The sequence below is a fragment of the Pseudomassariella vexata genome (genome assembly GCF_002105095.1).
Source record: "Pseudomassariella vexata strain CBS 129021 chromosome Unknown BCR38scaffold_8, whole genome shotgun sequence".
NCBI classification, from domain to species: Eukaryota; Fungi; Ascomycota; class Sordariomycetes; order Amphisphaeriales; family Pseudomassariaceae; genus Pseudomassariella; species Pseudomassariella vexata.
In genome coordinates this window covers 1,340,874-1,363,726 of record NW_024467963.1, presented here as the reverse complement: position 1 = coordinate 1,363,726, position 22,853 = coordinate 1,340,874, and the positions used below count along the sequence as shown (strand labels likewise).

Below are 22,853 nucleotides of genomic sequence, written 5' to 3'. Positions count from 1 at the left end.
ACAAATTACTTGTGCGTGATGATCCTGCGGTTAACATGGGTTATTATTCTGCCCTCAAATATTTGGCCCTTTGGTGCCAAATCCACACAAAAGGTCCTGCACTCCGCACATCGACAAATTCCACAAATTCCATCTACTATGACACTTGGAAGCGAGGTACAAGAGAATAATTGCGCAGCTAGCCATCTCCCAATACTACAACTCCCCGCTTTCCCCAGCTTTGAGCCTCTCAAGCCTTGTCATGTTCACCACGAGCCATTTTACGTGGCACCTTTCTTGGAATAGCCTGAAGGATTCGGCTGACGACGAGAGTTCTGGGATCAGGATTTCAGCCCTGACGCCCCGAATCCATCGGCCCTTCTCGAGCAGGGGAAGTCATGGGAAGAGTATGTTAGCATCCCCAAGATAAGCGATGATATGGAATTTCTACAAGCACGGATGAGGAATATTATAGGGGCAATGGGGCAATGAGAGCAACTGTGCCGTAATGAGGCCATTCTCTCGAGAAGTCTGGCGGTATAAAAGAAGTCCATGAGGCGTACATAGTCGATAGTACGAGAGGAGGGCATCAGTCCATCAAAAAGTCATGTATTTATCATTGATTTCTGCGGCTTTGTGCGGCCTTATCGTCCCCCAAACCGTCGGCGCCGTCCCTTACGCGCTGCGCAGGGCGGTCCATGATTTCACTCCCAGAGCCCAGACACCTAGTCAGATACAGTTGGACCTTGGTCCGCAATTATCCAACGGCTCGACCATTTACGTCCAGGGAGACGACGAGTTCACGACCGCAACGTCGCGATGGAACGTATACGGTCAGCCCAACGTGTCCGTCGTGGTCGAGGTCGCGTCGGCGGCTGACGTTGTGGCGACCGTCCAATACGCGAACCAAGTGGGTATGCAATTCATCACTGTGAATCGCGGCCATGGCAGTACATACACGCTTGGAAATGTCCAGGGTGGGATCGAGATCTGGGTGACCAAGCTCGACACCGTCACCATCTCCGAGGATGGCAACACTGCCGTCGTCGGCGGTGGTTCGTATGTGGAGAGCATGATTAGTGCCCTTGCTGAGTATGGGAAAGCCTCGGGTACGTTTTCTAGAATGAAACTTTGAAGACACGCCATACTGACTGTGCGCCAGCAAGTGGAGCATGTGGTTGTGTAGGCATCGTGGGTGCTGGTCTTGGCGGTGGACATGGTCGTTTGCAGGGCCACTTTGGGCTTGTCGTCGACAACTTCATTGACATTGATCTCGTTCTATGGAACGGCACCCAGATCAGCGTCAGTGAGGAATCTTACCCCGACCTGTTTTGGGGTCTTCGCAGTGTATGTCTATATCCTCACTTGCAATCACTGATCCCGCTGACCATTTCCAGGCTGGCCACAATTTTGGTATCGTTACGAGCTTCACGTACAAAATCTATGATGAACCATCACCTGTATGGTTCTATGGAGTTTACTACTTCATGGAGAATCAGTTGGAGAACATCTTTGAAGAGATGAACCGTCAGTCAGAAGCCACACTTCCCCCGGAAATGGGCCTGTTGCTCCTCGACTACGTTTGGAACACGGACATTAGCGAAACCGAGCCTGTGCTGGTGCTGTCGATAAACTATGGAGGTAGCGCTGACGATGCGGCCCCCTATGTTGATGCGTTCAAGGCCTTTGGGCCCGTCAGCGTAGAAGAAGGAGAGGCACCTTATTCGCAGATTGCCAACGCCTCGGGCACAGACGTGGATGACCCATTGTGTAGTCATGGAACACAGCGAATGCAGTTCGCCGCCGACCTCACCACATACAACATCACAACGAACCGTGCCGTCTTCGAACTGTACAAGGAGAAGACAGTCGCCCAGCCCCTGTTCCGGGGCACCATTGTCGTTTTCGAGAGCTACAGTCTGCAGGGCGTGCAATCAGTCCCCTCCGAAAACACTGCCTATCCTCATCGTGACGACAACATCATCTGGACTACCGTGATTCAGTACGACCCGAACCCCGACTTGGACGCAGAGGCCATTGCATGGGGAGAAGAGACGCGCACGCTCGTTCATGCTGGCCAGGCATCCAATGCGACGCTGAATGTTTACGTCAACTATGCGTTTGGCAATGAGACCCTGCCCAGCATGTACGGTTATGAGCCGTGGCGATTGGAGAAGCTGCGGGATCTCAAGAGGACGTGGGATCCGTACGGAAAGTTTAACTACTACATGCCCATCTCCTAAGAAGGGGTATGCGCACGCGAGTTGCCGATCACTCACCAATGAGTATGGTACGGACCGCTTACACTGTCTCAAGCTCAGAATCGCGTCCTAGATCGGGATTTCTTTATCTGAATTTCTTTGAGTCTTTCTTCTATTCTGGTACATCTTTGGTTACATTATAAAACAATAGATAGACCAGCAGTGGCGAGAAATTATACGGAATCTTCTTCTCTTCGTGGGATTGGCATGATACTTACTGCAACTATTATGCATCGTTTATTCGCACCTTTGAATATCTCTAAATATCTGGCCAAAAAAGAAAACTAGTCAAACTTGCCCATTTGTTGCAAATCCAGCATCGAAAACCTCGTAGTAACCCAACTCCTTTTCCGTACTCTTGTTCTCTGTCCACTCCTTGTATCCCGACCGCAGCTGATCAATCACCTCCTTTTTCCACAAAGGCGCAGGCTCCAGGCCCATGCCCACCAGTCGCATATTTCGATTCCCAGCCATCAACGCGAGCCAAAATTCGCCAGGGTCAATCTGAGGCACCACGGCGCCATCGACGCGGCCCTCGAGAATGTCCTTGCAAAGGTGCCACTCGTCCGTCAGCGGCCGGCCGAGCCCAATGCCGTCGACCGTGTCGAGCGCGCACACCATGCCGCCCACGGTCCGCAGGCCACCCGTCACAAAGACCTTTGTCCGGGTCAGGCCGGGCGCAATGCGATCGGCAAACTCGAGGAAAAAGGCCTCGCGCTTCTTGGTGGTTTCGCGGAGGTGCGAGTACATGACCTTTTCGTACGAGCCCCCGCTCAGCTCGACAAAGTCAAAGCGGTGGGCCTCGAGCTGCTGGCACAACGAGTTGGCCTCGGCCGTCACCAACCCCGTGTCCTGAAACTCGGTGCTGTTGATCTTGATGCCGAGGACGAAGTCGGGTGGCGTCCGGCGGTGTACCTCGCGCCCAATCTCGAGGATTAGCCGCATCCGGTTCTCCAGGCTGCCGCCGTACTCATCGGTGCGGACATTGGACTTGGGACTCAGGAACCCGCACAGCAAAAAGTGGTGCGCCGCGTGGATCTGCCTATAAACACCCTATAGCAAGCGTTATTTGCCTCATGCAATGAAGGGGATGGCCGTTATGTACTTATGGACCGCATAATTTCTAGAGGTCCGCAGTCAGCCAGCATTCGCTGCAGTCAGAATCTGCTGCAGTCATCACCAGTGATTTTTCAACGGAAGGAACACCGGCACATAAGCGAGAAGTGAAGGAAACCGGATATGATGTTCACCTTTCATGCGCCTAAGTGTCACTGTGACTGCATTATCACCCACGCGCATGTATCATATCGTCTCTAAGTTAAATCCTCCCAAACATGCGGTCATGTATCTGCGGTCAGACCACTAATATCTCGGAAATATCTCGTGATGAAAGATCTGTATGGGTAAGCTTTGCGGTACAATCTTGCTACAGAATGCATAGAGTCTGTACCGATGTCGATTATCATTGGTATCGAGGGCAAAAAGGTAGGTCTTCAGCCCAGACCACAAGTTTATAGGCAGGGTGATTCTTACGCCATGAGAATGTCTACTGCGTGTATCCCCCCCTCCTTATCCATTTTGCTTGTGCGGTAGCGCGAGCTTTGGCGTATCGATTCCGGTTTATTTTCCAGTTCACTAGACTCGAGGTTCCTACAACGAAGGGAAAACATACAACAAGATGGTTCCGTGTGGATTCACTACATTGATTCCTGCTCTGACTTACAAAGTAAGTAGGTTGAGGTTTGCGTCAATCATTGATCGACTCGTTCCTCCTTCTTTTCCATTTATTACACTACTTAACGCCAAAATTGAAGTTGCGGATTTTTGCTTCATATCCAATCGGAAATCTCACGACGGGTGGATTCTGGGCCAATGGCAATGCAGTAGGCGTCCTCACCTCCGTTCCCGGGTTCATACCGGCGATCAACGCTACGAGTATCCATATGGACGACACATTCGTTCGTTACCCGGGCGCACCGTACATTCAAGATACGCGTGGCCTCGTAATGACCGACGATGGTCAGATCATTGGCGTGAACATGCAGGGCCTGGTTTCGGCCACACCCCACGTTCATGATATCATGGCGTAAGTAAATGTTCCGAGAGTCCATCTGAGATCTAATTGCTGACTTTTGTGCAGGAACAAAACAGGAGTGGAGCCGTTAAGGTGGGGGGAGATGGATACTTTTACGGTCTGGAACTTTCAGGCGGCGGCAGGCAAGTACTCGCAGCTTGCAGAAGGGACATTTGTCGCGAATACCCGGCTGATCCCTTCGGATAATGAGGATACCGTGGTATACATGGATTATCAGATCAGCCAGGTTGACGCTGGGCCGTTGTGCGTAGACTCTTAGGACAGTTAGTTAGTTGGCTATTGAGTAAGGCCGCAAGCGGAAGACGGTAGCACGCAGATTGCATAATTCCTATCACGCTATTGGTATTTTCCGAGACCCATGTTTCGGGTAAATCGGTTCATGGGGCTTAATTGGGAAGAATACCCGCTTACTGTGTAGACGATGCGGACGCTAGGTATGTCAGATCATCACGTTCTTTGTCCTTATCCTGGTTTAAATCCTATAAGGATTGCATACCTGATCGGCGACGTTTTCTGTGACCGCGAGTCACCTGAGCAATGATAGGGTTCGTGTCCGCTGCTGGGATGATGATTATACTTAGCAGCGCATGTATCAATTTGAGAAAGGAAGGGTACCTGAAAAAGACAAAGGGGAAAAGAAGGAGGATCATCGTGGGCCATATTTGGCGTGCCAAGAAGAATTGGATAGACAAACATTATTATTATTATTATTAAATACGCCGTAGGCTCGAAGCCCCCGGTACCTCTACTAGTACTCCCGTATGTCAAACCGTGCCCTAATGGCTGGACTAAATACATACGCTGCGTCGTCGGTTTGCCCTATTGGCGACTGCGTTACGTCCACTACCATACTACGTTGGTTCTCAACCTACCAACAAAGTCCCCCCTGAGAAGATCGATGCTATCTGGGCCTTGAAGCTGTCCGACCCGTCCCTAGCAGCCACCTTATAATAGTCCCACTAACTACTGGTTCTCCTGTTGCCGTTGCGAGGTCTCTGCGAGAGTATAGTGGCCGTGGTGCGATGGCGGCCCGTAATCGTTCCCTCGGTCCTTCCAACAGCCCGCAAAAGAGGATTACGTGCTCTGCCGTCTCAGGGGCGTCGCTACAGCGGCATAGCGGCGAGTACACGCCAAAAGCCCCTGTCTTGAATAAGAAGGCTGCTAGTCCTATTTTTTCCGTCCTGATCTGGCACAGCGTAGACGCCTCCAGTCGGTTCAGGCCGAAATACCTGCCCCCTTTTGGTATCTGCATCGAAGGGCCCTCCGGTTCCTCAGCGATAGCGCGTCGCTGGCGATCGTGATACTCTGCTCCGGTGAGCCATCTCTTCCTCCAGTGGCCGAAGAGGGCAGCCGGGACCTCCTTTTCCTCACTCATCCACTCGGAGCCCCGGGCCTCCTTCTCCATAGTGTACCCTGCCGGTCGGAGTAGCTGCGACGCCTGCTTCCTCTTCGCCGGCCTATCCTGCCGGAGTATATGTGACGCTTTAGCGCTCGCGCTGCGAAGCAGATTTCTCTTCCCGCTAAGCCGTAGCCGTTTGATGCGTGCACCTAGGGGGGAGGATGCTATAATGCAGCAGTGCGCAACGTTATAGTATCTAATTGAATGGGATTCACCTAACCAGTGGGTCCCCCTACCTTTTCGTATCACCGTTCTTCAAACTTAGCAGCCCGGGCACTAAGATAGAGGTCTAGTGGCGGGATTGCTGCTTCTGCTTCCAGGTGGCGAACCGGCGTCGCTTTGTGGGCGCCACAGACTACCCGGAGGCACTCGTTCTGTATCCCCATCAGGCTCTTAGCTGGCCCTGCCGGTTCCTCACTTATAGTATGCCACGCAGTCGCCCCGAAGGCAATCGCGCTACGGATAACCACCGTATATAACAGCCTCGCCCGTATAAGATCGCAGCCCCACGACATATTGACTAGCTTTATCAGGGCTAGCTTTTGAGTTGCCATTTTTGTTTTAACACGCTCAACATGGGCGTGCCACGTCAGTTTGCGGTCGAACCAGACTCCTAGGAACCTGGCTGAGACTACCGGCGACACTGTGGCGTCCCCAAGGCGAATACTTTGCGGCAAGGGCTCTCGGGCCCTAGTAAAGTGCATTAGCTCACTCTTGTCAGGAGCGAACTCCATCCCGTGCCTCACTGCCCACCGCTGACACGTAGCCCATGCGCTCTCCAACCGGCGGCAGGTCGTGTCTGGATCGGTGCCAACGCTTAGCAGGTTCGTGTCGTCCGCAAACCCGACTACTAAAAGTAGTGGATGCTACTCCGCTAGCTTCTCGTACAGCGTTGAAATGTATAATATAAACAGTATCGGGGATAGCGGTGACCCCTGGGGGACGCCAGCTCGTAGGGGGATTGGCTCTGACTCCTTGCCATCGAACCGGAGGCGTACCGTCCTATCCTCCACGAAGCTGCGTACCCACTCCTGAACCCACTCCGGGTAGCCTTTCCGGGCTAATATGGAAATCAGCCGTCTGTAATTGACCGTATCGAATGCCCCCTTGATGTCTAGCTGTAGCAGCGAGGCGATGCCCCCGCGTCTCCACGCCGTATAGACTACGTCCTCAACTATACGTATTGCCAGTTCGGTGGACCTCCCAGCGCGGTTACCCATTTGGCCGTTTGGTAGTAGGCCGGCCGCCTCAGCTACTTTGGTGATACACTGGCTCATCGCCGTCTCTATTACCTTCCCTACCGTGCTAAGCAGGGCAATGGGGCGCCAGCCGCCAGGGGTCTGCTTCTGAGCTGTCGTTTTATTAGGCTTAGGGATAACAACCACCCTCGCTGAGCGGAAGCGCTCCGGGTAGTACCCCAGCCTAAAGCTAGCTGTTGCCAGATCCGCTAGGATCTCCCATAGGGGTTCACCGCAGGCCTTTAGCAGGCCAGTGGGGATCAGGTCGTCGCCGGGCATAGACAAACATTTTGGCCCTTGAGGAATCCACTAATCAGCACATCAATTTATTGGGGTAACACTGATTGGGCGGTCTTGTGTTGAGGAACCGAGATATGAAGAAGAAACACAACTCAATATATTATGATGTGTAAGAATTCTGCCAAGTATTATATAAGTTTCATAACAACCATACTATCATGGAACTCGGACTGCAGCATCCAGACCTAACTCGGCTTCTGGCAAGACAACCGTGTTATAGTTGTGTTCAAGCATAATTCGTATCAGTACGCTAGTACATAGCGGTCATGCGGGCCATAGCCATTCAATCGCCGAGATAATGAAATAGGATTGGTTCTATGATACTACTCCCCAATCTTAGGAGACTCTTGGCAGGTGCTTGGCACATTATTCAAGTCTCTGCCCAAACTGCCCTGCACTGTCATGGAATTGCTCCCTCACAGACCCCATCTACTCACTGTCTTTGGTTGCTTCCTCGGACAATTTCTGTACCGTCATTGTCGCGCTCAGTAACTTCAACATGCTGACCTCTTTCCCAAAGGTAGCGACGAACCAATTCCGCAGCTCGGCCGCCACCATGCTGTCAATGCCATAGTTGTTGATAGCCTTGTCCGCGTCCACCTCGTCGACGTTCATGTACAGAAGCCGCGAAATCTTGCCTCGGATGCGGTCCAGCGCTGTTCCTTCCTCGGCTGCTGCACTTCTCTTATCTTGACTACCCGCAGAAAGCAAGTCCGTAGCCTGGATCAGGTTCTGGAAACGAGGATCCCGATACCAGAGCATGTCCGACAAGGGGTGCTTGCGGTCGACGTTCTTCAGGCCTGCAGGCTCGATTCCTACCAGCAGATGGGCGGCCGTCTGAGGATCGTACTTGAATGTTGGATCCTCCTGAGTGCCTTTGGCTGGCGGCAGGATGCCCGTCTCGCAGTACTGCAAGAACTCTTCCTCGTCGTTTCCGTAGAAGCCATTGCGAATCATGGCTTGCTGATACTCGGGCATGTACGAGACAATGCCAATTCCAAGGACTTGACTCAGCGCCAAGCTGGTACAAGGGAGCCCGCGGGAGCATCGGTGTCGGGCAAAGACATCCAAGAAGGCGTTGGAGGCGAGGTAGTTGGCCTGCGTGGCGGTGCCAAAGATGACAGTCCACGAGGACCAAAGCTCAAAGAAGTCCAGAGGGCAGTCTCTTGTCGCCGCATCCAAATTCAGCGTGCCGATGACACGCGGGCGCACGGTGGCATAGAAGCGGTCCAACGACATGTCCGCGAATAGACCATCGTGCAGAGTGAGTGCTCCTTGTACCACGCCCTTGATAGGGTATTGCGAGGACTTGACGGCCGCTTCCACATCAGTGAGAGATGTCACGTCACCTTTCACGACCGTGATGTCGACGCCGTTGTGCGCGAGCTCGTCAAGGAATGCCTGTGCTTCACTGCCAGCCGCTCCCGAACGAGAGAGGTAGATGAGATGTCGGGCCCCGCGTGACACAGCCCAGGCACTAAAGCTTCGGCCAAGACCTCCTAAACAGCCGACTAGTAGATATGCGGCGTCTGGGTCAAACTTGGCAGTGAAGGGATCTCGTTGTACCTGCGGTAATAACTTAGTTAGTCGCAAAGCACATAGGTGTAGCAAACGCAGGGATTCACCCAATGGTAACTCACCTTGATACCTTTTCCCGACTGCTCATTGTATTCAACAAGCAGCTTTCCAATGTGAGCACCCTTAGTGAACGTCATGAAAGCTCTGTCGATCTCAGCAACATCAAATGTTTCAAAAGGGAGAGGTGTGATGAGGCCTTCGCTCTTGAGCTGCTGAATGGTTTTCATCAAACTACAAATCGTTAGTAAAAGACACAAGATGTAAGGAGATCAACGGGAGATTGACATACCGAGCAATCACCTGTGGCTTCTCGTTGCTCATGACTTCGAGATCAAAAGATGTGAATGTAGCATTCCGCCTGAAGACATCCAGGCTCAAGCTGCCATTATCCAATACCTCTGTCCTTCCAATCTCAACAAATCGTCCGCCAGTAGAAATGCATTTCCAGTACTCATGCATGAGTTCTCCACGAGCGCTGCAGAGTATGACATCAATGCCTCGGCCACCAGTCTTCTCCAGGAGTCTTCGGGCCGAAAATCGGTCGCGTGACGGAAGGATGCAATTCTCTTGGATACCGAACCCCATCTGAAGCAATTCCGCCTTCTTCTGATCCGTGCCGACAGTAGCATAGATTTGTGCTCCAGCCATCTTGGCAATCTGGCAGGCCGCCAAACCAACGGCACCGGTAGCGGATTGAATCAACACGCTCTCGCCTTTTTCCAGCCGACCCAGATCGATCAAACCATGTAGCGCGGTGCAAAAGGCAATGGGAAGAGTGGCTGTTCCTGAAAGGGTATCGCCGTCCTCGAGCTTCTGACAGAAGATTGCCTTGTCTCGGACAAAATTGCCAAATCTAGAAAAAGACTGACAGTAGACCGAGTCACCAACCTTGAAGTTCTGGACCTCGCTGCCAACTTTAGTGATGATACCCGAACATTCGTCACTAAAGGAGTCGGAGTGGTGACGGCCTGTCAAGACTGCAATATCTTTGTTATTGAGGCCGGCAAATTTCACCTCGATCTCAACTTCATCTGCGGCTAGCGGCTTCGAGAATTCCGGGTCCTTCTTGAAGTGTACCGTACTCAGAACTCCAGGCTTGCCGATAGCAAGTTGAAGGGGGGCCGACTTGAAGTCCTTCAGCGGTACCTCAGCAGGGCTTTGATCAGAGCTTACTGAGGTCTTCGCCTCCTCTCAAAGGGAGTCGTCAGAGGTCAGGCGGCTTGTGTACAGCACACCGTTCTTGAGTCGGAACTCGGAGTCATCATTTGTTCTACTCGTGTCCGCTACCCTGGACTCCAGCTGTCCGATGAGTCTGAAGAGCTCCGCATCAGAGTCAACTGGGGTCTTGTCCAGGTCAAGAATGCTGAGCCGGATCGAACTGTTCTCTGTTCTGATTCCTCTTGCCAACCCCGATATCATAGCATAGAGGGGCTCAGTACCAGTAATGAGATCTCCACATGTCAGCCATAAGGATGCTGTCGATCGTCCCAAGGCTAATTGGACGTGCTTCCACTCCAGCTCTGTCGCATCGAGAAAGAAAGGCTCGGATGTCTCCAAGAGGAAAATGAACCTCATGTAGCGAGAAGTCTCAATTTCTGCAAGAGATGCTACGTCGACGGCGATACCAGTGGTCTCGGCGAGAGAAGCAGCCAACGATTGGATGAACGAGGCGGGTTGGGATCGATAGATGAGAGTAATGCCCCGTTGGTCCTGGCTTGTGATCTGACGCGGTACGCTTGTTGGGGCGTCCACGGCTGATGCACAAATGACAGTTGCCGAGATATTTGCGCCTGCGTAGTCATCTAGGAAGAGATCAAGCCCTGAGAAGCCTGAAGCAGAAAGGACAGTCTGCCACAGAGACTTGCTGATAAAAGGCCCATCGTAACGAGGATAGCTAGGATCGTGATCCGCTTTCCAGAAGTCGCTAAAGGTGCCCAGCACTAGACCGGCGCTGAGCTGTGATTGTGTCAACTCTAGGAGTATCATCTTGCCACCCGGCTTGAGAACGTTTCGAACATTGACAAGCGTACTGCGAATGTCGGACGTTGCGTGGATGACGTTTGAGGCAACCACGACATCCCAATCCTGCTGGTAGCCTTGGGACTCCCCGCTCTTTTCCATGTCAAAGGTTCCAAAGGTCATTCCACCAAAGCGGGAGAATCGTTCTTCTGCACTAGCTAGGAACGAAGGCGTCGTATCTGTAAATCGATACTCTGAGTATTGACGCCAGATGCTCTCTCCTTTGAGAGCCGGTAGGATTTGGTTAGTCGCACTCCCGGTTCCCGCGCCCACTTCGAGGATTCTCAAATTCGGGTGTTTATGGGCGTACAATGCCACTGCTGAAGCTAGGCGCTGGTTGCCTTCCCGATAGACTTGGCCACTTTCATAGTTGTCAATCAGCAAGTTGTCTTGCAATGCTACCTGGATACCTGATTTTTCCCCACTGTAGATCGCAGCAAGATTCTCGTATAGATGGCACATCAGTCGAGCTTCAGAAGACGCAGCTTTGAGTCCGCTAGAGATACGCTCAATTTCCTGAGCTCTGTGCGACTCGTCGTACTGCATGATACTTGAAGCGGGAGAGGCAGGATCCTTTTCGGCAGCTGACAACTTCTCTGTTGTCCAGTCCAACAGCCGTTGCAGATGAGGCTGATCTGAACCTTGCTCGAAAACATGTGCATGAGTCGCCTTGAATTGGATCAACTGGTGCAAAGCGAGGGTATTCAGAGAGGGGATCACTGCATCGTCGCTGAGCACGACCGGTGGGTACAGTTGGGCCATGATGTTTGAAGTGAGGTGATCAAAATCAGGCTTCCAAACGATCCTTGTGAATGGAGCAGGATCATCAATCAGCTTGAGAGCGGTCTGATCAGCAGCAGTCAGGAAAACATTGGTTGCCTCCAGCATCCTTTGACCCTGTGCACCCAACAATAGAACGTCGGAAGACAAGCCACGAACGCCCTTGAGCGTTGAGCTGGCATAGACTTCAGTGAACTTATGGCTCTGGCTTGCGATTCCCGGCCACAGCTTGATGCTTTCGAAAGAAGTAGGCATGAATCCTCGCTTAAACTTGGTCGCTGTGTTGTTGTGCGCTGCGACAATCGAGAGCTGCAGGCTGGCATCAAGGGTGGCAGGATGCAGCACGTATCGCGATTCCCTGATCATAGTCTTTGCGGTAGGTTCCAAACCAACTTCTGCTCGCGTGGTGTTTGGCTTTCCAATCGCAGAAATATTGGACAGGCCTTGGAAAATTGGTCCGTAGCATAGCCCTGCTGCTGCGAAGCTCTCGTACCATTGTGCTGCATTGATCGCCTTCGAAGAAGGAGCGTGGACATCGCTCATCAGTTTACTCTCGGCAAAATCTGCGATTGTTAACAACAACGCTCGAATCGGGACTAGCCTAGCAAAAGGGTCTTACCATATTTGTCGAAACTGACTTCCACCTGACCACGACAGTGTTCCACGAATGTATCCTGTCCCTCCTCGTTTGCGACCGAAGTGAGGACAAAGTCAAAGACCCACTGATGGGAGGATACAGAATTCAGGGAGGATGGTCTAAAGGTGAACAGAGTCTCGATTCCCATGTCATCTTCAGGTATCATGAGAGCCCTGAATAGACTAACATTCCGGATATCGTAGAATTCGATGCTCGATGCCTGTAGACCTTCGACTTCGACAACTTGAGTTGCCGCTTCTACTACCATACTGAGATAGCCAGTAGAGGGAAATACCACGTCCTTTCCGATCTATTACGGCTTGCTTTTAGCTTTTATTCATCCATTCTCCAGTACAGATGTACTTACGCGATGGTCTGTCAGCCACGGTACATTCTTCACAATGAGCTTGTTTCGCCAAATAGGCTCTGACTGGTTGGTGCCTGGTATCCTGCTCCCAAGGATGTCATGTCTTTCATGCAGACGGAGTCGCCATTCACGAGTGTAGCGATTCTCGTACAATAGAACATCGTTTGGATATTGCCATTGATAGCGTGGCAGGTCTGTGATTACTTTGGCAAATTGATAATCATTGCCGCCGCGAGTCTCTGTGGCATTGACCCGACCAAGGTCGATTTCATAGCCTAGAGTGAACAAGTTTCCGGCTAGTGTCAGGATACTCGTCACATCATTGGAGCCACGAGTCAACGTGGGATAGTATGTTGGAAACTTGGTGCTATCACTAATGCTCTTGGAAAGCTGACGAAGAGGTCCTTGAAGTGCACCGTGCGGGCCAACTTCGACGAGAATGTCAACAGGGCAGTTGATAAGCATTTCTGTGACCGCTTGGTGGAAGAGAACCGGAGATTCGAGATTTTGTCGCCAGTACTTGGCGCCGAGTATGGCCCGAGGGGCGGCGTGTCCAAAGACCGAAGAGAAGAATTCAGCTTGGCAGGTTCGAGTCTTTGATCTTTGCTTGAGGGTCTCTGCAGCAGTCTTCTTGGGCATCAAAGCCTCCAAGTCACGCTCGTATTTGGGACCGAGTGCCCTCATGTGGTCTGAGTGGTAAGCGTTGTCGTTGGTCAGCAGGACGCGGCAGAATATCTTGTTTTCTTCTAGAGTTGCCTTCAGCTCAAGCATCGCATCCACATCTCCGCTCAACGTGTGGCTTTCTGGAGAGTTGTGACATGCAATTGTAATCTGCGAGTCATAACTGTCGACCAGAGGTTGTATCGTAGAAAGCTCGCCACCAACCGCCATCATCAGGCCGGCAGTCTTGTTCTCTGCTACTGCCTTTCCCCGAAGATATGCCGTAATGATCGCTTCCTTCTCAGTCAAGAGTCCGGCGGCGTAGCTTGCTGCTATTTCTCCAGAAGAATGTCCAACGACAGTCCGAGGCAATAGGTTCCAGCGAGAAAGCAAATTGACCAACATGATCTGCAAGGCTGTCACCAAGGGCTGTGATAGCTCTGCCTTGTGCACCGTGCTTTGTTCAGGCTCTTGACTGAGTACTTCTTCAATGCTCCAAGGTCGACTGTAGCCCTCGTCGAGATCGTTGAGATGATTGTCTAGCCTCCTGACGGTAGCAAGGCAGCTGGGATACTCCGCCATCAATTCGGCACCCATACGGGGCCACTGAGCACCCTGGCCAGTGAAAATGAAACCTATGGTGGGAGTTGCTGTCGCCGGTACCTTGAAAGGGGTTGAAATCTTTTCTGATATACCATTTTCGGCCTTGCTGGCGTCTGTGATGATGAAGGACCGATACTGAAACAAGCTCCGTCTTACACTGAGCGTGTGCGCAATGTCGGCAAGCTTCCAGTGGGATGATACTGAAGCAAGTGCACCATGATTGGTGCGTAATGTCTTTTCATCGTGTGCCGAAAAGGGTAGTAGATATTGGGACTTTTGAGGTCCCTTTTGCGAACTTCTTCCATTTGCAATGTGTTGGGTTGTACCATTCGTATGGCCGTTCCCATTCGCGGTGCCGTTGGCTTTGATGATGCCATTTCCGTTAACATGGCCATGTCCATTCGCGGTGCTGTGGTTTGTATCGCCATTTTGAAGTGGCTTCTTCGTTAAACCATTTCTGTTCGCAAATACCACCAGAGCGGCAGACTCCTTACTGGCCTGATGTTTAGATCTGTAGCCCGGAAGAAGTGTCTCAGCGGATTCAACAATTGCCTGGAAAATGGTCAGCAGCATTCGATCCGTGCGAAACAAACAATATTACATGTGCATTCGAGCCTCCGTAGCCGAAGGAGTTGATGCTGGCTCTCCTGATGGGTAAATCAGGCCACGGCGTGCTCTGTTGGACAATTTTGAGCCGTCCATCCTTCAAATCCACGTTTGGATTCAATGTCTCAATGCCAATTGTTGGTGGAATAACACCTCGCTCGATTGCCAAGACGGCTTTCATCACTCCAGCAATGCCGCTCGAAGGCTCACTGTGTCCCATGTTGGATTTGATCGAACCGATCAGCAGGGGATTCGCATCAGTTCTACCTGCAGCGAATATCCTGCCCAAGGCTGACACTTCGATGGGGTCACTGACTCAACGTTAGCATCACTGAAATCTCTCAGCTGTGCATTTGGGTTGGAACATACCCGACGGGAGTACCAGTGCCGTGACATTCAAAGTAGCCTGTGAGCGACGTGTCCAGTCCGCCAGCCCTCTCGTAGGCGCGTCGGATACATGCCTCTTGGCCATCAGGACTAGGATGTGTGATACCACCTGTCCTTCCATTTGCGTTGAATGCCGTGCCTCGAATCACGGCCCTGATGGGGTCACCGTCGGCTACAGCAAGGGAAAGCTTTTTGATGTAGAGCGCGCCAATGCCGTCAGCACGGGCGTATCCGTCCGCTACACCATTTCAGGTCAGTTATCCACAGCACGCTAGATCTGAAAACAAATCTTATGCCGGTTGCACTCACCACGCGAGTCGAATGTGTGACAAACTGAAGTGGGCGAAACAGCACCGAGCACAGACGAGAATATCTGACATTCCGGGGTTAGGATCAGATTGGTTCCTCCGACTATGGCCGAGTCACAGTCTCCGGTCTGAATGGCCGAGCATGCAACATGAAGTGCGTAGAGAGAGCTTGAACAAGCCGTGTCCAAGGTCATGGACGGACCCTTGAGGTTGAAGATATAGTTGATACGATTGCTGAGGATAGTGATGCCACTCCCAGTAACGGAATAGGGCATAGCGTTCTCAGGGTCCCGATAATGCATCAATTGATGGTCATAGTTGAAGTTGCCCACAAAGGTGCCGGTGTAAGAACTCGAAAACTTGTGGAGCGGAACACCTGCTGACTCAACAGCCTCATACACGACCTCGAGGAATTTCCTCTGTGCCGGGTCCAGGGTTAACACTTCTTTGGGGTGAATCCCAAAGAAGCTGGCATCAAATTGCCTTACATCAGACTTGATGAAGCAGCCACCCTCGGTCTTGAATGAGCCCGGCCTGTTTCCATCTGGATGATAAAATGCATCGCCATTGATCCTACTCTCAGGAAACTTGCTGTAAGAGTTTCTTTTCGCTTCAAGATAATCCCAAAGCTCAGAAGGGGACTCTGAGTCTCCGGGCCAGCGGCATCCTGGTGGATCATTAGCCAATGGGGGTGCATTAATTCATGCGGAGACATCTCACCCATTCCTATTATAGCAATAGGCTCTAAAGATTCTGAGATCGGTGGCTCAGTAATTGAAATCGGCGCCATGTTGAATTCCGATTTCAGGGTCTTTGGCGAGTAATGATAGAGTCCCAACGTAGTCTATTGAAGGTGAAACAAAACGTACGACTGAACAATGCGAATGGTACGATCTAGTATGATCTGTTTGAGAATTTGAGACTGAGCGATGATCTAGTGAAGGTGTTCCAGGATCTAGACCCAACTTGGACCAGTGGTTATAGAAGTCTACTCATATTGAATCTTGCAGTTGATACCACTACCTTGTATATGAACCACTGTGACTAACAGTTGATGAAGATCAAGGGTGCTTTAGTCTTGTCGGTTGTTCCATGTGAATTGGATAACTTGTTACTGACATCTGACTTTGCAGCAAGGATTCTCACCAATGACGGTAATCAGCTTCAGAGACTTAGACTCTACCAGAATCTCAATGAGCCATCAGAGCAAAGGCATCGCTGACAAGATTGTGCAGGGATGACATTCGAGCATTTGTCATTGACAAATGTATAAGCCGGGGGTATTGACAGGGTGGCGACTATGGCAAAGAAAACCAGACCGAAGGCCAGGCTGACATATGAGCCACGGAGTGACCGCATGACAGACGCATGTCATGCCCTCAACGGTGCCAGTCAGCCCCCTGCGATCAGGTCTGTAGGAAGGACGGATGGGTTGAATGTGGATTATGAAGCCCTTGTAGTGGAGAAACCTACTTTTCCCGGGAGAGATTGTACCACTCTCTTTTTTCCCGGCCATGAGATGATTTGAGACCTATCCTTCGATGTCGACTGTGTAGAATTATTCATATGAAATTTACCGCGTATAAATGAGATTGTATGAAATCTAGCCTGTGAGAGGACAAAAATGATCACACCGTTCAGAAGTTTCAAAATGTCGTGGATCTTTACTTGGATTTTGTCCTTCAATATTGTCCTGCCCTATTTGGCAGACTCGGTGGCAGCAACTAACGCATCAGTCATATACTCGTCCCCGGTCGCGGAACAAGCGGTATTGTTGGGAATGAGTTCCTATGACCAGAACAGTGCAGAATACAACGACTACAACAAACTTAGTATCAAGCATGAACTCAAAAAGCGGCTTTCGACAAAGTCAAACATCCTCTTGGCGGGGGAGGATAATTTTGCAGAGATCTCAGCTCGTTACACCGAGTACAAGCGGCCCCTTTACATTGCTGCTGTTCAGGTTCAGGAAGAACAAGATGTCATTGAGACGGTAGGACTCGTACATTCTCCCCTGAAAGAGACACGCAGCTCATCCATTTCAGGTTAACTATGCACGCTCAAGAGGCATCCCATTCGCCGCACGAGCGGGTGGTCACAGTCTGACAGGTTCTCTTCGCCGGATCAGAAATGCGATCGAGATTGACATGCGTGGGCTGAATACGATAAGCTATGATGCAAACAAGCAGCAAATGACGGTAGGTGGGGGCGTCACGACTGGAGAGTTTGCGAATGCAACTCACGCGAAGGGTATGGAAGTCAGTAAGTGACCTGTGGTTGAATTCCTCAATGCCATGATCCGTGCTAAAGTTGTGAATGAAGCTGTTGGCTCTTGCCCATGTACAGGAGTCATGGGCATCTCACTTGGCGCTGGCATTGGCCGGCTTCAAGGAAAGTACGGTTACCTGAATGACAACATGGTCCACACCCGTCTGCTTCTCGCGAATGGTACAGTATTGGAGGTCTCAGACTCGTCTAACCCAGACCTTTTCTGGGCTATTCGCGGTGCCGGACACAATTTTGGCATAGTCCTCGAGGCAACATACCAAGTCTATCCGCAACTAAATGACGGCAGACACTTTGTCGTGGATTTTGAATTCGAGCTCGATAAACTAGAGGCAGTCTTCGAAGTAGTCAACTCAATCTCTGACCCAATGCCAAAAGAGGTCGCGGTATTTGTGATTGGCAGAAGGCGGGGAGCAAATGGGAAGGTCAGTAGTCTCTTTGTTCCAAATTTTCAACATCGCAGCTGTACTTACAGTTTTAAAAAGCCGACAATAAACATCAACGTGGTATATTCAGGACCTGAAAGCGAGGCAGAGCCATTTGTCAAGCCCTTTGATGCAATCTCACCCGTTTGGAAAGACAGCAAGACGGCTGCCTGGGATGCCCTGCCTTGGGCCACCTATAATGGGCTCAACAACATATTATGCACCCCTGCAGGGTGGGCGAGATTTCCTATCAAGAACTTCTACGCAGCAAATGTGGCAAAGTACGACATTCCAACCATGCGCTCATTCTTCGACGGATGGCGAGCGATGAACGAGAAGTACGAGGGTACCGTGACGTTTAGCGTCATGTTTGAATCTTTCCCTCAGCAACGTGTCCGTGAAATTGCGGATGATAACACGGCATATCCATGGCGCCATGGATCCCAGCACTTTCTGTGAGTAGTGTCTATCCATTGAGTCTGAAGTTTTTCGAAAGTTTTTACTCACCAATTATCAGCATGATCGAGGCTGCATATAAGAGCCCAGTCGATGAAGAGGTTACAGACAAGTGGCTGTCGGACCAACAGGACAAGTTCATCGAAACCTCGGGTTACGGAAGACTCCAACAGTATGTCAACTACGGTCATGGGTCCAAGGATCCCGCTGAAGCCCTGTACGGTTATGAACCCTGGCGACTAGAGAAACTCAGGAGATTGAAGAAGGAGTATGATCCTGAAGGTTTTTTTAACGGTTACCAGCCACTAGTGGAGGAGAGCGAACTTGAACATTGATACTGGCACACATGATATGGCCTTTCAGTGAGTTTGGGAACCGAGAGCAATCCGGCAAAGGGGGTCGGGTCAATTCTAGGGTGAGAGTACACAGATACTAGGTACTTAATGTGTCCAATGCTTGCAGGCCAACAGCCAACAAGGGTTGTTAGTCATTTGTTAAACTGTGTGTGAAATCTTTTGACTATAAAATTGTCCACCTTCCAGTACAGCATATTCGAGGCCGAGTGATAGGCGCATTGGGATTTCCAATTCCGTGACCAAAGCCATGTATGGATTCATCGAGCTGATACCCGCTAAAGCTTTCAAGGTATCTAGGCAGCTATCGCGTATCATACCTTGGTGTATATCAAGTATGTCTACAGAGAAAGTGCTGATATAACCACAATGCAAGGTCATGTTCATGTCCAGGCGCGCTGGGAGTGGTCAGGTTCCGGATGAATGAAATTGCAGAAAACACCAATTTGGCGTGAGCTTCGGGGTATCGATGGGGCTACGGTTAGATTGACAAATAAACACTAGATACATTCTCGGGCTTGAATAGATATACCACATTGTATCATTGCGCATAATCAGTATCACTAGTACAGTAGGTAGATCAAAACCCTCTAGGCATTGACGAATCCCCACGGGCCGTGCCGTGCTAGTCTCAATGGAGGTCGGGGCCGGTCAGAATCCTGTCAGGGTCAGACACCCCACAAGTTGTCAGAAACCAGGTTACCACCGGGGGCACACTTTTTTAGCTTATGCGATGCAGTCATAACTATAAGCAACAACATAAGAAGCATGTCAGAATGTGTTTCGGATATGCTTCTTACTCATCTAGGTATGCCGATCTCCTTGTAACTAATGGACAAATGTGCATCGTCGGATACTAAGCTCGTTGTGGCAACAATATCCCTGAGAGACCCCGTACTGGCGGGTTCTCGATTAATGGCCGGAGCCCATGGCAACAAAGTAGCATCTCCAATAATGGCCGTATCGAGGGAGGTGGCTGGTAATGACTATCTCTCATAATGGTTATAGCACCCAAGTAATAGAGGAATTCTTGCTTGTCTACCTACCTACTTACCTACACAGCCCAAGTAACCACCCAGTCCGTAGCGACGGTGTCAACCAAACCACAACATATCCATTCTCCTCATCAATCAGCACGATACGTATCTCTTTTGGAAGACTGGAACAAAATGCAGTCCCTCTGTTCCTCTTTGAACGTTCTCGTATCACAATTACTTCAAGTAACCTCTCCAAACGCCCACTATGCTCTTGTACAGCAGCGGGCGGAACTCTGCGGGCATCATCGCCAAGATGTCTCGCCCCACGGCACAATGACTTACACTTACCCATCTCCCAACATCACACGAGCCACTATCAACAATGGACCGGTCAACTACGTCGATCGCCTCTTTGCCGATGATCTCTTGGACTTTTTGGTTCCTCTACAAAATGTAACAGATGCCACGCCCAAGGTGGTTATCTTTGATTCCTCCAATCCCAACTTCTTCCTGGGGCACATTGATATGAGAACTCTCAAGACCCCCATCACCGACGAGAAGAAGCAATTGGGAGCCGACTATATTCGCTTCACGCAACTTCTGCAGAACATTACCTCTACGATCTTCATTGCCGAGATTGACGGCCGTGCTTTCGGGGCCGGCAACGAGATTGCAGCGCAGATGGACATGCGTTTTGTCGGCCCAAACGCGCGCACCGGGTCCTTTGAAGAGGCGCTCGGCCTCATTGCTGGCGGCGGCGGGCAGACGTACATGGGTTCCATCCTGGGAAAGGCGAAAGCCATGGAGTACCTGCTCGCGGCCAAGTCCTTCACGGGCCCGGAGGGCGAGGCTCTGGGCTTGTTTAACAAGTACTACGACGACTCCCAGGGTCTCAAGGACGGCGTCTTGGAGCTGGCCAAGCGCATTTCCCTGTTCCCGCGCGTCGCCGTCAACCAGACCAAGTCGGTTCTCAGCTTTTTGAACCCGCCTAATGATGCATTCCAGCTGGATTTCGAGGCTTTTTACGCCATTGAACAGGGGCCCGAGCAGCAAGCAAACGTCCGAAAATTCCTGACATTGAGTGAGGATCAGAATGATAACCACTATGAGTTGGGCTTGGGAGAGAGTGTAATGGCTTTATATGACAAGTGGGACGGTTCCATCGCGTAGAGATGCAGTCTCTTGATGGGGAAAAGAGAAGAAAAGGAAAGAAAGAAGAGAGCTCAGTACTAGGGTGGGCCCTGTTAATTTGAATGTCTTTTACGCTCATGGACTTTATCTGGCCGCGAACGAAGCCCGTCTAGCGCTAGATAAATAGGTCCTCAACAAGCCCGCATAGGCCTGCACACATACCCCGACTTAATGCAAAACTCGCCAGTGCAGTATAGTTATAAACACAAGAGCCTCAAGCATAAAATTTGAGAGAAACTTTCCAAAGATCATCAAAAGCTAACTTACCTTATTCTCTCCTATTATAAATAATAATCGTTCCTCTTTAATATTTTCATCAGCACAAGAACTATGAATATAGACACCTGCACGACTGCCCACTGAATGGCTGAAAGGCATGGGCAAAGACTACAGTTAGTGAGCCCTGATTTGCGGTTACTAGTACAGCTTGTAGCGGGTATTCTACTCGCCGAGCATTGCTCGATTTCAAATAGCCTTAAGCTATAAGGATTACATGGCTATGAAACAAACAACGTCATGTGTAGTATTGATGTGGCAGGCTTTCCATATGAGATGCATTAATCCCGGTCACATAAGGTGCCCATTTTCATCGTGTGAAGACAATAGCTGTAGGCCAATAGTGAACACAATAACATTCAGTACTCTGACAATACTAATATGCATGTCCTAAATACATATTCAGGCCTACTTGCGCTTGAAAACCAGATACATGGTAGTGACATGAAACAAAATGTCTCCATGAGTAATGCCTTCACAGTTCACCCAGAGTATATTCATTCTCTGCTACCGACAGCTCATCCTCTACCGCCGACTCGCACACGGGCCCCGCGAGAACCTTGCTAAGTCGATACTGGGCATATGCCGAAACCTCGGCATCGTCAGACGGCAGAAGCCTGATATTGGCAAAGAAGACAGACTCGGTCAAGGCAGCATACTTTCCCGAGGCCTGAAAGCTCCAGGCGGTCAGGGTCTTGAGCTCGCCCCATGCCGTCGGCGTGGCGCCCGTCTCGTTGGCGATGATGGCCTGCACGTGGGGCGTGTTGGACAGCGGGCCTGTGCCCGTGACCCCGATAAAGTGCCCGTCGTCCGTCTTGAGCATGCCGCGGGCGCTCAGCTCATAGGGCCCGTTCTTGGAGTTCATGACTGTGAAATCGTCCATGTGCAGTGTTGTGGCATTGATGCTCAAGTCAGACCCGGCGACCGAGGTCAACGTTCCGACACTGTTGCCATTGGACCAAATCTGCCCGTTAGGCAGCTCGCCAATGGGGTAGAGGGAAAAGATTCGGAGCTAGGAGTATAGCACCTTGGTAAGCAGGATGAATCAATCCACTGCTACGAAAATCGAGGATAAATTGTCCTGCTACTCACGTTGAAGAACAGGGCTGGTGCCAGCTGATTGAATCCGCATTGGACCATTGTTGAAATTCTAGTCTTTTCCGTTCAGCGCTTTCGGTGCGAATCTGTCGTGCATCTACTCAGAAGTGAACTTGACACAGTAAACAAACATGTGCTAGATGTAATTCTCTGTACTTTAACCATTCGACCCTGAAATCTGTGGGTCAGTTCTTACCAGAAGCGACATTGCTGTTGGCCATCGCAAGTCTATGCATCTTGCGGTCCGACTTCGAAATCCTGCCCATCAATGCGATCGACAACAGATGTTCCTAAGTTCAAGGATATCTCGGAGACCTGACATGCAGACCAAAATTGTTATAGAAAGCGGATGGTGCGATAGCGTCAGACTGTCAAGGATTCGGTCAGCTTTGCATTAGTGGCAAATACCTACCTAGTAATTATGCGGTCAGGCATCTTTGGCGAACTTCTAGGATAAGTCGGAACTATCGCATCTCCGATAGCCCCATTATCTCTGGGACTTGTTTGTAGACGTAGAATTTCATTTGCTGCGCATTTTTTATGTGAAATATTCTCCCATTGCCCTTCTAATAGT

General features: G+C 50.7%; 7 protein-coding genes across 7 annotated transcripts; 4 read left to right on the top strand and 3 right to left on the bottom strand.

Moving 5' to 3' along the window:
• Positions 1-561: 561 nt before the first annotated feature.
• On the top strand, positions 562-2,528 carry BCR38DRAFT_475286 (uncharacterized protein). The gene is made up of 3 exons (XM_040862999.1): positions 562-1,088; positions 1,142-1,326; positions 1,377-2,528. The coding sequence occupies exons 1-3, from the start codon at positions 587-589 to the stop codon at positions 2,220-2,222; spliced, it is 1,533 nt and encodes a 510-aa protein (XP_040714964.1). The 5' UTR covers positions 562-586; the 3' UTR covers positions 2,223-2,528.
• BCR38DRAFT_344489 (uncharacterized protein) lies at positions 2,529-3,281 on the bottom strand (the record flags this gene model as incomplete). The annotated part of the gene is made up of 1 exon (XM_040856109.1): positions 2,529-3,281. A coding segment is annotated over one exon (753 nt), but the record flags the coding sequence as incomplete, so codon positions are not given.
• A 358-nt stretch (positions 3,282-3,639) lies between these two features.
• Positions 3,640-4,594, top strand: BCR38DRAFT_410245 (uncharacterized protein; the record flags this gene model as incomplete). The annotated part of the gene is made up of 5 exons (XM_040858442.1): positions 3,640-3,643; positions 3,682-3,725; positions 3,975-3,980; positions 4,055-4,326; positions 4,381-4,594. The coding sequence occupies 5 exons, from the start codon at positions 3,640-3,642 to the stop codon at positions 4,592-4,594; spliced, it is 540 nt and encodes a 179-aa protein (XP_040714962.1).
• Positions 4,595-7,652: 3,058 nt separating this feature from the next.
• On the bottom strand, positions 7,653-16,007 carry BCR38DRAFT_475285 (uncharacterized protein; the record flags this gene model as incomplete). Its single annotated transcript, XM_040862998.1, has 10 exons — positions 7,653-8,838; positions 8,913-9,081; positions 9,140-10,040; positions 10,086-12,212; positions 12,269-12,596; positions 12,654-14,468; positions 14,518-14,833; positions 14,892-15,147; positions 15,219-15,884; positions 15,938-16,007. 10 exons carry the CDS (start codon positions 16,005-16,007, stop codon positions 7,702-7,704), a joined length of 7,785 nt encoding a protein of 2,594 aa, XP_040714961.1. The 3' UTR covers positions 7,653-7,701.
• A 990-nt stretch (positions 16,008-16,997) lies between these two features.
• Positions 16,998-18,719, top strand: BCR38DRAFT_458481 (FAD binding domain-containing protein; the record flags this gene model as incomplete). The annotated part of the gene is made up of 6 exons (XM_040862167.1): positions 16,998-17,210; positions 17,263-17,479; positions 17,540-17,928; positions 17,989-18,383; positions 18,456-18,556; positions 18,598-18,719. The coding sequence occupies 6 exons, from the start codon at positions 16,998-17,000 to the stop codon at positions 18,717-18,719; spliced, it is 1,437 nt and encodes a 478-aa protein (XP_040714960.1).
• Positions 18,720-20,047: 1,328 nt separating this feature from the next.
• Positions 20,048-20,884, top strand: BCR38DRAFT_486049 (ClpP/crotonase-like domain-containing protein; the record flags this gene model as incomplete). The annotated part of the gene is made up of 1 exon (XM_040863982.1): positions 20,048-20,884. The coding sequence occupies one exon, from the start codon at positions 20,048-20,050 to the stop codon at positions 20,882-20,884; it is 837 nt and encodes a 278-aa protein (XP_040714959.1).
• Positions 20,885-21,595: 711 nt separating this feature from the next.
• BCR38DRAFT_436452 (uncharacterized protein) lies at positions 21,596-22,580 on the bottom strand. The gene is made up of 3 exons (XM_040860457.1): positions 22,476-22,580; positions 22,274-22,365; positions 21,596-22,193 (listed from the first exon to the last, which is right to left on the bottom strand). The coding sequence occupies exons 2-3, from the start codon at positions 22,319-22,321 to the stop codon at positions 21,657-21,659; spliced, it is 585 nt and encodes a 194-aa protein (XP_040714958.1). The 5' UTR covers positions 22,322-22,365; positions 22,476-22,580; the 3' UTR covers positions 21,596-21,656.
• Positions 22,581-22,853: the final 273 nt, after the last annotated feature.